Here is a 15624-nt window from a genome sequence, read left to right as displayed (position 1 = left end):
TATTTGCAGATGATATGATTTTATATATAGAAAACCCTAAAGAAACCATTGGAAAACTATTAGAAATAATCAACAACTATAGGAAAGTTGCAGGGTACAAAATCAACTTATAAAAATCAGTTGCATATGCTAATAATCATATGCTAATAACGAACTAACAGAAAGAGAACTCAAAAAGATAATTCCACTTACAATCGCAACAAAAAGAATAAAGTATCTAGGAATAAAGCTAACCAAGGAGGTGAAAGACCTATACAATGAAAACTATAAGACAATATTGAAAGAAATCGATGACGACATAAAGAAATGGAAAGATATCCCGTACACTTGGATTGGAAGAATAAATATAGTTAAAATGTCTATATTACCTAAAGCAATTTACAGATTCAATGCAATCCCAATCAAAACCCCAATGACATTCTTCATGGAAATAGAACAAATACTAAAATTCAGATGGGGCAGCAAAAGACCCCGAATAGCTAAAGCAATCCTGAGAAAAAAGAACAAAGCTTGAGGCATCACAATCCCTGACTTCAAAACATACTACAAAGCAATAGTAAACAAAACAGCAGGGTACTGGTACAAAAACAGACACACAGATCAACGGAACAGAATTGAAAGCCTAGAAATAAAACCACACATCTACGGACAGCTAATCTTCGACAAAGGAGCCAAGAACATACAATGGAGAAAGGAAAGTCTCTTCAATAAATGGTGCTGGGAAAAACGGACAGCCACATGCAAAAGAATGAAAGCAGACCATTATCTTGCACCATAACAAAAACTAACTGAAAATGGATTAAAGATTTAAATGTAAGACCTGAAACCTTAAAACTCTTAGAAGAAAATACAGGCAGTACACTCTTCGACATGGGTCTTAGCAGTCTCTTATCAAATACCATGTCTACTGAGGCAAGGGAAACAAAAGAAAAAATAAACAAATGGGATTTCATCAGACTAAAGAGCTTCTGCAAGGCAAAGGAAACCAGGAACAAAATGAAAAGACAACCCATCAACTGGGAAAAAATATATGCAAATCATATATCCGACAAGGGGTTAATCTCCATAATATATAAAGAACTCACACAATCGAACAACAAAAAAACAAACAACCCAATCAAAAAATGGGCAGAGGATATGAAAAGATACTTTCCCAAGGAAGATATACAGATGGCCAATAGGCACATGAAAAGATGTTCAACGTCACTAATCATCAGGGAAATGCACATCAAAACTACACTAAGATATCACCTTACACCCATTAGAATGGCTATAATCACCAAGACAAAAAACAACAAAGGTTGGAGAGGTTGTGGAGAAACAGGAACCCTCATTCTCTGCTGGTGGGAATGCAAACTGGTGCAGCCTCTATAGAAAACAGTAGGGAGATTCCTCAAAAAATTAAAAATAGAAATACCCTATGATCCAGCTATCCCACTACAGGGAAACTATCCAACGAACCTGAAATCAACAATCCAAAGAGGCTTATGCACCCCTATGTTATTGCAGCATTATTCACTATAGCCAAGAAGTGGAAGCAACCCAAGTATCCCTTGACTGATGATTGGATAAAGAAGATGTGGTATATATATACAATGGAATACTACTCAGCCATAAAAAAAGACAAAATTGTCCCATTTGCAACAACATGGACGGACCTGGAGGGTATTATGTTACGCAAAATAAGCCAGAGAGAGAAAGACAAACACCGCATGATCTCACTCATGTGGAATATAAACCAACACACAGACAGAGAGAACTATATGGTGGTTACCAGGGGCAAGGGGTTGCGGGGTGGGCACAAGGGGTGAAGGGAGGCATTTATATGGTGACTGACAAACAAAATGTACAACCAAAATTTCACAATGTTATCACAATGTTATAAACTATTAAGACATCAATTAAAAAAAATATTTTATTGCTAAAAATGTTAACCATCACCTGAGCCTTCAGCAAGTTGTAATCTTTTTGCTGGTAGAGGGTCTTGTAAAAACCGCAGTATCCGTGAAGTGCAATAAAGCACAGTGCAATAAAACGAGGTTATGCTCGTACTACCCCAAAACTCTCCTTCCTTGCCCTCAACAACACTGCACTCTTCCAATTCTCCTTGCTTTGTCATTGCTCAGAATAAAGAGGAAATCAATTTTCAAGCAAATCAGGAAGGAAAGAAAAGGATTTTCTCCGGACCAGCCTGATAGTGCCGCAGTTAAGTGCGTGTGCTCTGCTGAGGCAGCCCAGGGTTCACAGGTTCGGATCCCAGGTGCGCAGCAATGCACCACTTGTTAAGCCATGCTGTGGCGGCGTCCCATATAAAGAAGAGGACGATGGGCAGGGATGTTAGCCCAGGGCCAATCTTCCTCAAGAAAAAAGGGAGGATTGGCATCGGATGTTAGCTCAGGGCTAGTCCTCCTCACAAAAAAAATTAAAAAAATAAAAAAATAAAAAAAAGGATTTTCTCACTGATGGTTGTTTCTAGGTGTGCAATTGATTAAAAAAAAGGACAGGTGACATAGGGTTACCACGTGACCCAGCAATTCCACTCCTAGGTATATACCTAAGAGTACTGAAAACATACTTCCACACAAAAACTTGTATATGAATGTTCATAGTAGTGTCAATTCATAATAGCCAAAAAGTGGAAACGAGCCAAATATCCACCAAGTGATGAATAGACAGATAAATAAAATGTGGCATATCCATCAATGGAAAATTATTCAGTCATAAAAAGGAATAAAGTACTCATACAAGCAACATGGATGAACCTTAAAAACATTATGCTTAAGTGAAAGAAGTCAGACACAAAAGGCCACATATTGGATGATCTCATTTATATGAAATACCCAAAACAGGCAAATAAATAGACACAGAAAGATTAGCGATTGACAGGAGCTGGCAGTAGTGGGAGACACTGAAGGACTGCTAATGGTTATAGACTTTGTCGAGGGACAGTGATGAAAATGTTCTGGAATTAGATAGTGGTGATGGTTGCATAACTTTGAGAATATACTTTAAGAACCACCAAATTATAAATTTTAAAAGGCTAAATTTTATGGTATGTGAATTACATCTCAATTTAAAAAAAAAAGAATTGGCAAGGTTTCACAGGTCAGTAAAGTCAGCTGTTCATAATGAAGCCAGTGGTTGTGTTTTTGTTATCTAATTTCATTTACTTATTTCCTGTTGTGTTTCTTTTATCTAATTTCATTTACTTATTTCCTTTCTCATTTCCCTAATGAGCTGCAAAGTCCATGTTTTACCTCCTTCTAGAGCCAGGCAAATGCAAAAATCTACTAAAGGTGACTATCCATAGTTCATATTCAAAACCCCTGACAAAAGTACTAGAACGATGGATAGATAACAATATCAAATTATTGAGTCACTTCTCACCATCAGGTATTTTTTCTCCTCTTGGTCCTGGCACATTGAGATGGCATCTTGAGGTGGAATCATATTCCAAAGCCCATCACTTCCCAGGATAATATACTTGTGCTTCTGGGGGTCAAGAGTGTGAACACTTGTGTCTGGTTCAGGTGACACCACAAACTCACCACTGAAGAAATCATAGCTCCACAAATCACCTGGAGGGCAGGGAGCAGAAGAAGCAAGAAATATTACTTCCAAGCTAGTAATATCACATGAACACATTAAATGAGAAAATCTACATGTTCAACTTAATAAACGCAGAAAAGCATTTGATAACATTCAAAATCCATTCACGCTATATATTTAAAAAAAAACCCTAGCAAACCAGAAATAAAAGGTAACTCCCTTAACTTGATAAAAGTATGCCTTCTATCACTACTTCTCTTCCAATACTATACTGGAAGTCCTTCCCAGCATAGCAAGATAATAAAAATATATCAGATATATGAATTGGAAAGGAGAAACTAAAACTATCATTATTTGCAGATAATTTTATTTATACATAAGAAACTAAAAAGAAATTAGATAAATTATCAGAATAGGAACATTTAGTAAAGTTGATAAATACAAACTCCATATATAAGTCAACTATATTTCTATATAAACAGCAAGAGATAGAAAATTAAAATTTTAAACAATTCCATTTACAACAGTGAACCAAATGTAAGGTGCTTAGAAATAAATTTAACAAAAGGTGTGCAAGTCTTTTACGGAGAAGATTATACAATTAGATTCCAAAACATTAAAAAGACTATCTAAATAAATAGAGAAATAAACTATATTCATAGATAGGAAGACAATATTTTAAAGATGTTAATTCTTCCAAAAATAACCTATAAAGTCAATGTAATTCCAATCAAAATCCCAAAAAGATTTTTGTAGAATTTGACAAGCTGATTCTAAAATGCACAGGGAAGAGCCAAGAGCCAAGATTAACCAAGGTAATTGCAAAGAAAAGATAAAATGGGAGAGAACTTGCTCTACAAATGGGAGTCTTAGTGGCTATCTGAAAACCTGTTAACCCCTAGGTCAAGAAATTACCTACATCAAAACTTACAGAATGAGTGTCAGTCACCTGGAAGAAAATTCTAGAGATAAAAAAATAAGTATTTTTATGCTCTTAATCTATCATCTGACCAGTCTTTGGAGATCAATAGTTCACCCTTTCAAAGAGCCAGAAAAAGAAAGTTCTTACATACTTATCCTCCTCCTTAATTAGCTCCACATAAAACAACGCCTAAACTTCCGCCTTTTAGATCTACTAGATATATATCTCAAAATGTTCAACAGAACTTTTAGTTGACTCAGGCCATCAAAAAGATCAATAAAACTGAAATAGAAAAAAAAAATTGAAACCATCCATTCTTCTGTGATACATAAGACAAAGTAAGTGGAACAATATAAACTCTTTTTTTGCTCCCAAAAACTGGGGAAGAAGACAGAAAGGAGAAAACATTAATTTCTACCTCTCTTGTTTGTTGTGATGTACTTTGGGGAAAGGGCTAAATTAAAAGCTTTCCGGGCCGGCCCCATGGCTTAGCGGTTAAGTGCGCGTGCTCCGCTACTGGCGGCCCGGATTCGGATCCCGGGTGCACACCGACGCACCACTTCTCCGGCCATGCTGAGGCCGCGTCCCACATACAGCAGCTAGAAGGATGTGCAACTATGACATACAACTGTCTACTGGGGCTTTGGGGGAAAAAAATAAACATAAAATAAAGTTTTAAAAGCTTTCAGACAAGAGGGCAAATATTTTTTGCCCCTTTTCAGCAGGTCTGGCTTTTCGCTAAACAACATGAGGAAGCTCTTTTGTCCTTTCCCTTCCTTATTTAAACTTCCCCATTACCACCCATCAGAAATACTGGTTAATTCAAATACGGTCAGAGTCCAAGGAAAGAATAATTCAAATCAATTACTCCACTCTAAAATAGCAAAATTCATCACTAAATCTGCCCCTTGAAAGGGGCAATTCATCCTCAATGTGGCAAAAGAGAACACACATCGACCACCAAAAGCTAATCATAATCCAAGTCGGCTTAAAAAGACAAATTTACTTCTTTATACCAGCCAAACAAAGCTCCCTGATTGATGAAATTACAAAAATGAACAAGGAGTATGGAGATTTCTCAAAGAACTAAAAATAGAGATGCCCTATGATCCAGCCATCACACTACTGGGAATCTATCCAACGAACCTGAAATCAACAATCCAAAGAGACTTATGCACCCCTATGTTCATTGCAGCATTATTCACTATAGCCAAGAAGTGGAAGCAACCTAAGTGTCCCTCGACTGACGACTGGATCAAGAAAATGTGGTGTATATATATATACAATGGAATACTACTCAGCCATAAAAAACAACAAAATCGTCCCATTTGCAACAACATGGATGGGCCTGGAGGGTATTATGTTAAGTGAAGTAAGCCAGAAAGAGAAAGACAAACACTGTATGATCTCACTCATATGTGGAATATAAACCAACACATGGACAGAGAAAACTGTATTGTGGTTACCAGGGGCAATGGGGGTGGGGGGTGGGCACAAGGGGTGAAGGGAGACATATATATGGTGATGGACAAACAAAAATTTATAACCCAAAATTTCACAATGTTAAAAACTATTAAACATCAATAAAAAAAATATATCACATTCATCAAAAAAAAAAATGAACAAGGAAATAGTTAAGATAAATATTAAGGTAGCAATTACACAATTCGTTAAGTGATTTTAAAAGCTTTCAAAAGCATTTTTTTCCCATTTTGGGGATTAATATTGACACTCCAAGTAAGAACATAAATTTATAGAAAGCAGAATCCCTAGTATATCTAAACTCAAAATCTAGGTAAAAAAAGAAACTACAATTTTCAATCTAACACAGATTACATGGCCTTGAAGAAGGGTCACAATTTCTCACATATAAACTAACATTAATATCTATATAAATTTGGAGCCAGCCCTGATGGCCAAGTGGTTCAAGTTTGGCATTCACCGCATCAGTGGCCTGGGTTTGCTTCCTCGTTGCGGAGCCACACCACCTGTCTGTCAGTTGCCATGCTGTAGTGGTGGCTCACATAGAAGAACTACGACTTACAACCAGCATATACAACCACGTACTGGGGCTTTGGGGAGGGGAAAAAAAAAAAAAAGAATATCTATATAAATTTGAAAATATTTTTAAATAAGTTATTTGTTTATTTGAATAGGTAATACATTGACGTGGTACAAAAACCAAAAGATACAAAAAAGATATACAGTAAAAAATCTCCCTTCCTTCCCAGTTTTCCACTGGGGGGGAACAACTATTGCTCTTATGTCTACGTCAAGCACATATGTACACTCCTTTGGCGAAATCATTCTCTCGAGGTAAGCTGGTAATTGTAAGAATTACTCTTTTAGTGACAAATCCTAAATCACTAGTCCCTAATATCTTCCCAATTTCTATTTCTTTCATTCTCACTAAACCTCAATACATTTCCTTCCAGAAGAAGGGCTTATTTCTCCTAACCTGAATTTCTAAAACTCTGGGTTTTGATTGAGATTGCACTGAATCTATAGATCAGTTTGGAAAGAAATGCCATGTTAACAATAACAAGATTGTTATTGTTATTGGGATTCTCCCAATCCAAGAACATTAGGTCTTCTTTGATTTCTTTCATCAGTGTTTTACACTTTTGAGCATACAAATCTCAAACATATTGTATTACAATTATACCTAAGTATTCATGTTTTTGGTGCAGTTGTAAATGATACTTAAATTAAATTTCCATTTTGAATTATTCATTTTTAGTACATAAAAATATGATTGGCAGTATATGCTAAAATTTGGATCTTGTGACCTTACTGAATTCACTTACTAATTTTAGTAGCTGTTTTGGAGCTTCTTTGAGATTTTCTATATAAACAGTGTTGCCATTACTGGATAGAGATGGTTTTATTTATTTAATTATTATTTGTGCGTGTGTATGAGGAAGATTGGCCCTGAGCTAACACGTGTCGCCAATCCTCCTCTTTTTGCTTGAGGAAGACTGTCCCTGAGCTAACATCTGTGCCAATCTTCCTTCATTTTGTATATGGGACGCCACCACAATGAGCGGTGTGTAGGTCTGCACCCAGGATCCAAACCTGCGAACCCCAGGCTGCTGAAGCAGAGCGTGCAAAAGTAACTACTACACCACTGGGCCTGCCTCATGAGATGGTTTTATTTATTTGCTGAGCCATCTGAGATTAGGTTATAGACATCAAGACACTTCACCTGTAAATATTAATAATTCAGCATTTATCTCTTAAGCATAAAGATGTTCTTCTATATAACCACACTCAGGAAATTTCATATTTATCCAGTATTGTGTAATATAAATTCCATGTTCAAATTTCCCCAGTTGTCCCAATAATGCTTTTTTAATATCCAGGACCACTCAAGGATCATTCACTGCATTTAATTATCATTGTTTTTCTTTTTGTGAGGAAAATCAGCCCTGAGCTAACATCCGATGCCAATCCTCCTCATTTTTGATGAGGAAGATTGGCCCTGGGCTAACACCCATGCCCATCTTCTTCTACTTTATATGGGACGCTGCCACAGCATGGCTTGACAAGCGGTGCATCGGTATGTGCCCGGGATCCAAATCCCAGGCCACCGCAGCGGAGCGCGCACACTTAACCACCACGCCACCAGGCCAGCCCCAAATTGTCATATTTTTTCATTGTTTTTAACCCAGAACAGTTCTCTGGGTTTTTTGGTTCGTTTTTTGTCATTTATGACATTGACAATTATGAAGAGCCCAAGCTAGTTATTTTGCAGAGTGACTCTTAATTTGTATTTGTCTGATTGTTTCCTCATGCTCTCATGTTAGAAATAAAGGTTTGTGTTCAGGTTAAACTTCTTTTGGCCAGAACACCACATTGCTGAAGTTGTATTCTTCTCAGTTTACTACATTAGGAGGCACAAAGTGTCTGTCTCATTATTGGCAATGCCAAGCTTGATGATTTGGTTAAAGTGCTATCTACCAGACCTGGAAAGGGTCCTTTCTCTTTTTGTAATTATTAAGTAATCTGTAGGGTGAGTTTGAGATTGTGTGAAATATCCTGTTCTCCACCAAAATATGCCATATTTTAGCATCCACTGTTGACGCTTGCACAAATCAATTGGTACTATAATGGCTATAAACTGATGACAGAATTACAACATTCTAACTACATTTATTAGTTGTCTTTTCTAAAGAAGAGCTTTCCATTCCTTTCTCTACCTCTTTATCTTTTTAGTACCAGTATGGATTTATAGATTCTTTTTTTCCTCAATGTGTTATAATTTATTCCTGTTATTATTGTTTTGATGCTCAAGTTGCTTTAAATTTGCCAGTAAAAGTCCATAGATTTTGAATTTTTAACAAACTTGCCAGACAATTTGTATTCATAGCCAGATTTAGGAACATATGACATAGCCAGTTCCCTTAATTTACCAGTTCAGGGAATCTACATGGCTTTACCTGAGATCAAATGAGTAAGGATGGGAACTGGACCTTGAACTAAGAGTTTTTATTATTGGCTTAATGTTGGTACACCAAAATAGGATCACAGAATGTCATTCCTGTACATACTGAAGGGAGGGGCCTTGGACATTGTGGCAGATGTGGTTGGTTTCCTGCTCAATGGCCATTTCCCTTTTGTCTTCAATAGGGGCACTGGAGGGACACCAGAGGAGAAAAGAGGCCTTGCTTGCTCCTGTGGTACACGGCAGCCAGCAGTGCGCAGAACACCCAGTAGTCCTTACCTCAGTGAATTTCAGCACCACCCCCCCCACTCTGTGGGTGGCTTCCCATGGAGAGCTTTCTAGCAACTTTTGCCTCACCTAATCCATTCTCAAAACTGAACCAAAATCATCTCTTTAAAACACAAATTTAAGACGGATGGTGGTGATGGCTGCAAAACAATGTAAATGTACTTAATACCACTGAACTTTACACTTTTTTTTTTTAAAGATTTTATTTATTCATTTTTTTCCCCCCAAAGTCCCAGCAGATAGTTGTATGTCATAGGTTCACATCCTTCTAGTTGCTGTATGTGGGACTCGGCCTCGCGCTGGACGGAGAAGTGGTGCCTTGGGGCGCGCCCGGGATCTGAACCCGGGCCGCCAGCATCAGAGCGCGCGCACTTAACCGCTAAGCCACGGAGCCGGCCCGCGAACTTTACACTTAAAATGGTTAAGATGGTTAATTTTATATGTATTTTACCATAATTAAACACACACACACACACACACACAAATCTAGTTATATGTTTCCCACTCCAACTCCGCAACAGTTTACTCTTGTTCTTAAGACAAAAACACAACTCTTAACCACAGCCTACAAAAATGCAATATTTTCTCACCTTATCTATGCCTTTTATTCCCACATCTCTGTTTCAGCTACACTGGCCTTTGTCAGAGTGTCTTTTATTCACCATGCTTCCTCCTATCACAGAGCTATCTGCAATGCAGTTCCTTTGCCTAGAACATACTTTCTTCCTCTCTCAACTTCTAGTAATTCTTCAGACCTCAGCTCAAATATCACTTCTCTGGCTGCTCCAGTGAGGAAAAATACCCCTATTTTAAGTTCTCATTAGCACATATACAAGTACTCAAGAGTTAAAATGTTTCAGCTCCTTTTATGATCATTTGATGAACGCCTCTCCTCTTCTCTAAACCATAAGCTTCCATGAGGGCAAAGACCACATGCATGGCACATACTGTACTTAATAAATATCTGTCAATAAATATCAATGAATAAATGATTTGCAAGACTCACATGCAATTCCATCAGCAGCCACTAGAAGGCACCTTTGTTACATTTGTACTCGAGTAATTACAATCATCATCAGTACCTAAATCATACCAATTTTGATAAGGAAACCTCTCTTGCCCAAAGAACTGGAAGAAAAATGGCCATAAACCACAGGAATGGTGCTAAATACTAGCATTTAATTTACTATAGGCCAATAAGTACCACCATCTAACAAGTTAAACTTGAAAAAGAAAATTAGGACCACAGTTCTTTAAAAAAAATTTTTTTTCCAAGTGCCAGAATAAGCGCTGGCAAAGTAATGCGACAAATCAAAAAAGCTATTATTTTGGAGGAGAAAATATGTGATAGAAAATCAAGAGAAACAACAGAGACAAATTTTTCATTACTAAAACAATTACATCTCTCTACATAAGTCTTCTTATATCACAAGATTCACTCATTTCCATATATTTGTTTACAAAATTATGTTAAAATAAAGTAACTGTTGTTTGACATTACTACAGCAATTATCTTTTATCTCCTATATGCAGTTTTCGCTGTTCTAGTGGATATTTCCCATCAACTGCTATTATTTCTTCCCCTTTTTTTAAAAAAATTTTATTTATTTATTTATTTTTCCCCCAAAGCCCCAGTAGATAGTTGTACGTCATAGCTGCACATCCTTCTAGTTGCTGTATGTGGGACGCAGCCTCAGCATGGCCGGAGAAGCGGTGCGTCGGTGCGCGCCTGGAATCCGAACCCGGGCCACCAGCAGCGGAGCGCGCACACCTAACCACTAAGCCATGGGGCCGGCCCCTATTTCTTCCTTTTTTAAAACAACAGCAAACCCTCTTTTGACCCTATACTTTCCGCTCCAGCTAAAGCCCCATTTCTCTCCTTCCCCTTATTATAAAACTCCTAGGAAGAGTGTCTAAACTTCCTCTATCAAATTTTCCTCCTCTTACTCTTTCTTGAACCAACTCCAATAATGATTATGGTATCCCACCAGAAGCTACTTTGTCAAGGTCACCAATGACCTCCAAATTGCTAAACCCAATGGTCATTTCTCAGTCTTCCCCTTACCTGAACTATCAACAGTACTCGAAATACTTTTTTTTTAACTGAGTTATAATTGACATATAACGAAATACTTATCTTCTTGAAATACTTTCTTCACTTAGCTTTCAGGACACTCTCTCCTGAATTTCCTCCTATTTTACTTGCAGCTCTTTCTCAGTCTCGTTTTGCCTTGTTTCTCCATTCATACCCCCACCTCTTAACAGTGAGTACTTTTCCCCTTTTCTATCTACGCTCAATCCCTTGGTGACCTCATTCAGTCACAAGCCTTTGAACACTATCTCTATGCCACTGACTCCCAAATTGATATCTCCAGCCTAGACCTCACCTACAGTCAATTCTTGTAACCAGAAAACTGGACCTCACTATTTTCAAGTCTGATAAGCACCTCAAAGGTAACTTACCCCAAAGTGAACTCGTGACTTCCCCTTAAACGGATGTTTCAGTCTTTACTGTATCAGTTAATGGCAACTCTACCTTTCCAGCTGCTTAGTTAAAAAAAAAAACCTAAGTAATAAGGATATTTGCATTTGTTGTTCCTTCTGCCTAAATTCTCTTGCCCCAGACATCCATAGGTCTCAATGCCTCATCTCTTTACTCAAATGTCATCTTTTCAGACCTCCTCTGACTATCTCATTTAAAATTATATTACCACTCCCACAACATTCCCTGCTTTATTTTTCTTAGTAGCACTTTTCACTAAATAACACAATATACATTCTAGTTATTTTAGTTTATCATTTGTTTCCCCCTACCAGAAAGTAAGTTCCATGAGTCTAGGAATTTTTGTTCACTGCGGAAACCCCAGAACCTAGAACAGTACCTGGCACATAGCAGGCATTTAATAAATATTTGTGGCTATTACCTTGCTCTGTCTTGGATCACTTGCTCTGGGGAAGCCAGCTTCCATGTCATGAAAACACATCAAGCAGCCCTACAGAGAGGCCCACAGCACAAGGCACTGCCAACAGCCACGTGAGTAAGCCGTCCTAGAAGTAGGTGCTCCAACCCCATTCAAGCTTTCAGATGATCACAGCCATAGCTGACATCTTGATTGCAACCATATGAGAGGCCATGAGCCAGAAACACTATTGAAACTAAATATACAACAGTTCATGATTGAATTAGAACTACATTTAGAAACATGGATAAATCTCGAAAACAACGCCCAGTGAAAACTGCTAGCTGAAAAGAGATCTTTTGATTATGATAGAAGGCTTACCCAACGATCAACAATTTTAACATTACCACGACTCTCAGAACTATACAAGACTCACAAAGTCTTATACTCTCTAGCTTCCTAGCCAATGTAGAAATCCATGCTAACCACAATGGGTAGCCATTTAGCCACCTGAACACTCCTAGTGAAGGAAAGGCTCACTACAGTTCACAAAATAATGCTTTTTATTTTTTTATCAGCTGTAATGATTTTTGTTTCACTGAGCTAAAATCTGCTTCTCTTTTTTATAGCTCTCCACAGGTATTTTTTTTTTAAATCAGGCTAATTCCTCTTCTAGATGACAGAACTTTACAAACATTAAACCAGCTATAACTGTCCTCAGTATTTCTATTCCAGGCTACATCTTGCCAAATTATCCTGTTTAAGTCTAGGAGAGTAGCAGCATGATATAGTGGAAAGAGCTTGTACTCTTAAGTTGAACAAAGCTATACTCAAAATGCCAACTATGTGGACTTGGTCAATTTACTAGATTTGCTAAGGCAGTTTCTTAACTGATGAACTGGAAACAATTCCCACCTTCCTGTCATTTTATAAAGTGTAACAATGAAATAACATGTAAAGCACTTCTATAGTACCTGGCACACAAAAAAATACTCAATTTGTTAATTTTCTTCCTATTATAATATGATCTTATAACCATCTCCCACTTGATCACCCTTCTCTGGATATATATATTTTTTTGTGAGGAAGATCGGCCCTGAGCTAACATCCATGCCAATCCTCCTCTTTTTGCTGAGGAAGACTGGCCCTGAGCTAACATCTGTGCCGATCTTCCTCCACTTTATGTGGGATGCTGCCACAGCATGGCTGACAAGTGGTGTGTCGGTGCGTGCCTGGGATCGGAACCTGGGCCGCCAGCAGCAGAGCACGCGCACTTAACCACTACACCACGGGGCTGGCCCTCTGGATATATTTTTAAGTATAGAACATAGTGGCATAACTGTTCCCTTATTCTGGATATTCTATTATCGCATTCTAAGACTGCATTATTTCTTATGGCTAAGTTACACTTAACACTGTTAGATTATCTTATGCTCATGAGTAATCAACTAAAAAAATATATCCCTAGTTCTTTTTCATATGAAATGTTGCGAAGAAAGCAGATGTCTCCCAAATAATGTTCTGAACTTAAGCTTAGAACTTTATATTTCTTCTTATTAAATTTCACATTATTACTGTCAGCCTATTTTTAAAAACATTTTATTTGGAGATCATTTTAAATGTACAAAGCTATAAAAATAAAAACAGGACAAAGAACACCCATATACGTTTTTACTCTTTACTCAGATTCACCTATTGATGACATTTTGCCCCACTTGCTTTATTGTTTTCTATCTATCTATATATACACAGAAACACTCTGTGTGTATGTATAAAATATTTTAAATCACGGCCCTTTACCCTAAATACTTCAACCTGTATTTCTACAAATATGGATATTCTCTTTCTTATATAACCACACAGAGTTATGAGCTTCATAAATTTACATTGATATAATTCTTTTTTTTTTTTTTTTTTTTTGTGAGGAGGATCGGCCCTGAGCTAACATCTGCCAATCTGCCTCTTTTTGCTGAGGAAGACTGGTCCTGGGCTAACATCCACGCCCATCTTCCCCTACTTTATATGGGACGCCGTCACAGCATTGCTTGACAAGCGGTGAGTTGGTGCACACCCGGGATCCGAACCAGCGAACCCTGGGGCCGCCACAGCGGAGCACGCGCACTTAACGGCTTGCGCCACCGGGCTGGCCCCTATTGATATAATTCTTACATAACCAACCATCTACCATCCATATTCCAAATTATCAGATGGCCTAATAACAACCTTTATAGGATCCAGCCTAGGATCAGGAATAGCATTTACTTGTAACCTTTCTTTAGCCTCCTTTAATCTGGATTGAGGTTATGCATTCTTGGCCAGAGTACTACATAGGGGATATTGTGTCCCTCTCAGCATATCACACATCTGGAAGCACACACTGTCCAACTACTACCCATTAATGATGGTAATTTTGATCATTCAGTCAGGTATTGCCTGATTACTCTCTAATCACTATTTTTTCTCTCTTGCAATTAAAAGCAGTCTGTAGGAAGACACTTTAAAATAATACTAATATCCTGCTGCCTAAGTACTTTTGAACATTTGTGCAATATACAAAATCGAGGACTATACGCTCTATTTCCTTCTCCTTATAGTAACAAATGTTGAAACAAGCCGAGGAAAAAACACAGCATCACATCAATCAAGATCTTTCTCTCTTCAAATACACACCAATCTATTAATCAATATCTTTTGTGTAGATTAATACATTCTGCAAGAAACTCATCTAATGCTATTATTCAGTCTCTATTTCCCCACCCTCACAACACCCCAATAAAACCAACACAGAGGGTATGTAATAGAGAAATGACCTGACAGTAGTTCATAAGAAAAATATCTAGAGATCTGAGTTTAATAAGCCAACAAACGTGATATGATTACTAAAAGCTAATGACAGTTGGGATTCCAGGACTCCATTATTAGAAGTACAACACTCAGGTAGCAGGAACTGAACATTTCCATTGTACTTTAAACTGGTCAGATCACATTTTGCACAGTGTCCTCAATTCTGGAACCACATTTGTTGAAGGAAACATCTAGAGGAATATGACAAGAATAACGATGGGTCTGAAATTAGTCTAGAGGAAAGACAAGAGAAACAAGCTAGCCAATTTTGAATAGGTAAATAACTGTCATTATGCAAAAGGCAAAATAAGTACACTGCCCTGTTTTAATCTCAGCACACAAAACTAGAGCCAACGTCTGAAAGATTCAAGAAGGCAGATTTTTTAACTCACAATAAAATAACAGAGTTGTTCAATAACGCAAGAGTTTGTACTTTAAAACATTAAGTAAAGATTACTGAAGATATTCAAGCAGGGGTTGGATTATTTTTTGTCTGAATTACTCTAGAGGGTATCTCTGAACTCAGCAGGAATGCCTGAAACAGAAAAACCAGCTGGTTTTCCTGCTCTTTCTGCCAGTCCTTCACTTGTTCCTTCTCTTCCTTTACACAATTACTTCAGGATTTCAAGGCTTACTTGAGATGCTTTGCACACACGATTCATATATACAAAATAACT

The 15624-nt window shown here is 37.6% G+C and overlaps 1 protein-coding gene across 2 annotated transcripts in view; it reads right to left on the bottom strand.

Annotated features, from left to right (window-relative positions):
• Nucleotides 1-15624, bottom strand: part of PPM1D (protein phosphatase, Mg2+/Mn2+ dependent 1D) — a 61395-nt gene that overhangs the window by 17446 nt on the left and 28325 nt on the right. For both annotated transcript variants that reach the window (XM_087440867.1, XM_004434816.3), the window contains exon 4: nucleotides 3388-3578. In XM_087440867.1, coding sequence (XP_087296993.1) covers nucleotides 3388-3578 — 191 coding nt within the window. The remainder of the gene's footprint in view (nucleotides 1-3387; nucleotides 3579-15624) is intronic.

Source organism: Ceratotherium simum, chromosome 16, assembly GCF_057802395.1.
Source record: "Ceratotherium simum simum isolate JZ-2026a chromosome 16, ASM5780239v1, whole genome shotgun sequence".
Taxonomy (NCBI): domain Eukaryota; kingdom Metazoa; phylum Chordata; class Mammalia; order Perissodactyla; family Rhinocerotidae; genus Ceratotherium; species Ceratotherium simum.
Note: the sequence above shows the minus strand (reverse complement) of the source record. Positions and strands in the feature narration are given on the sequence as shown.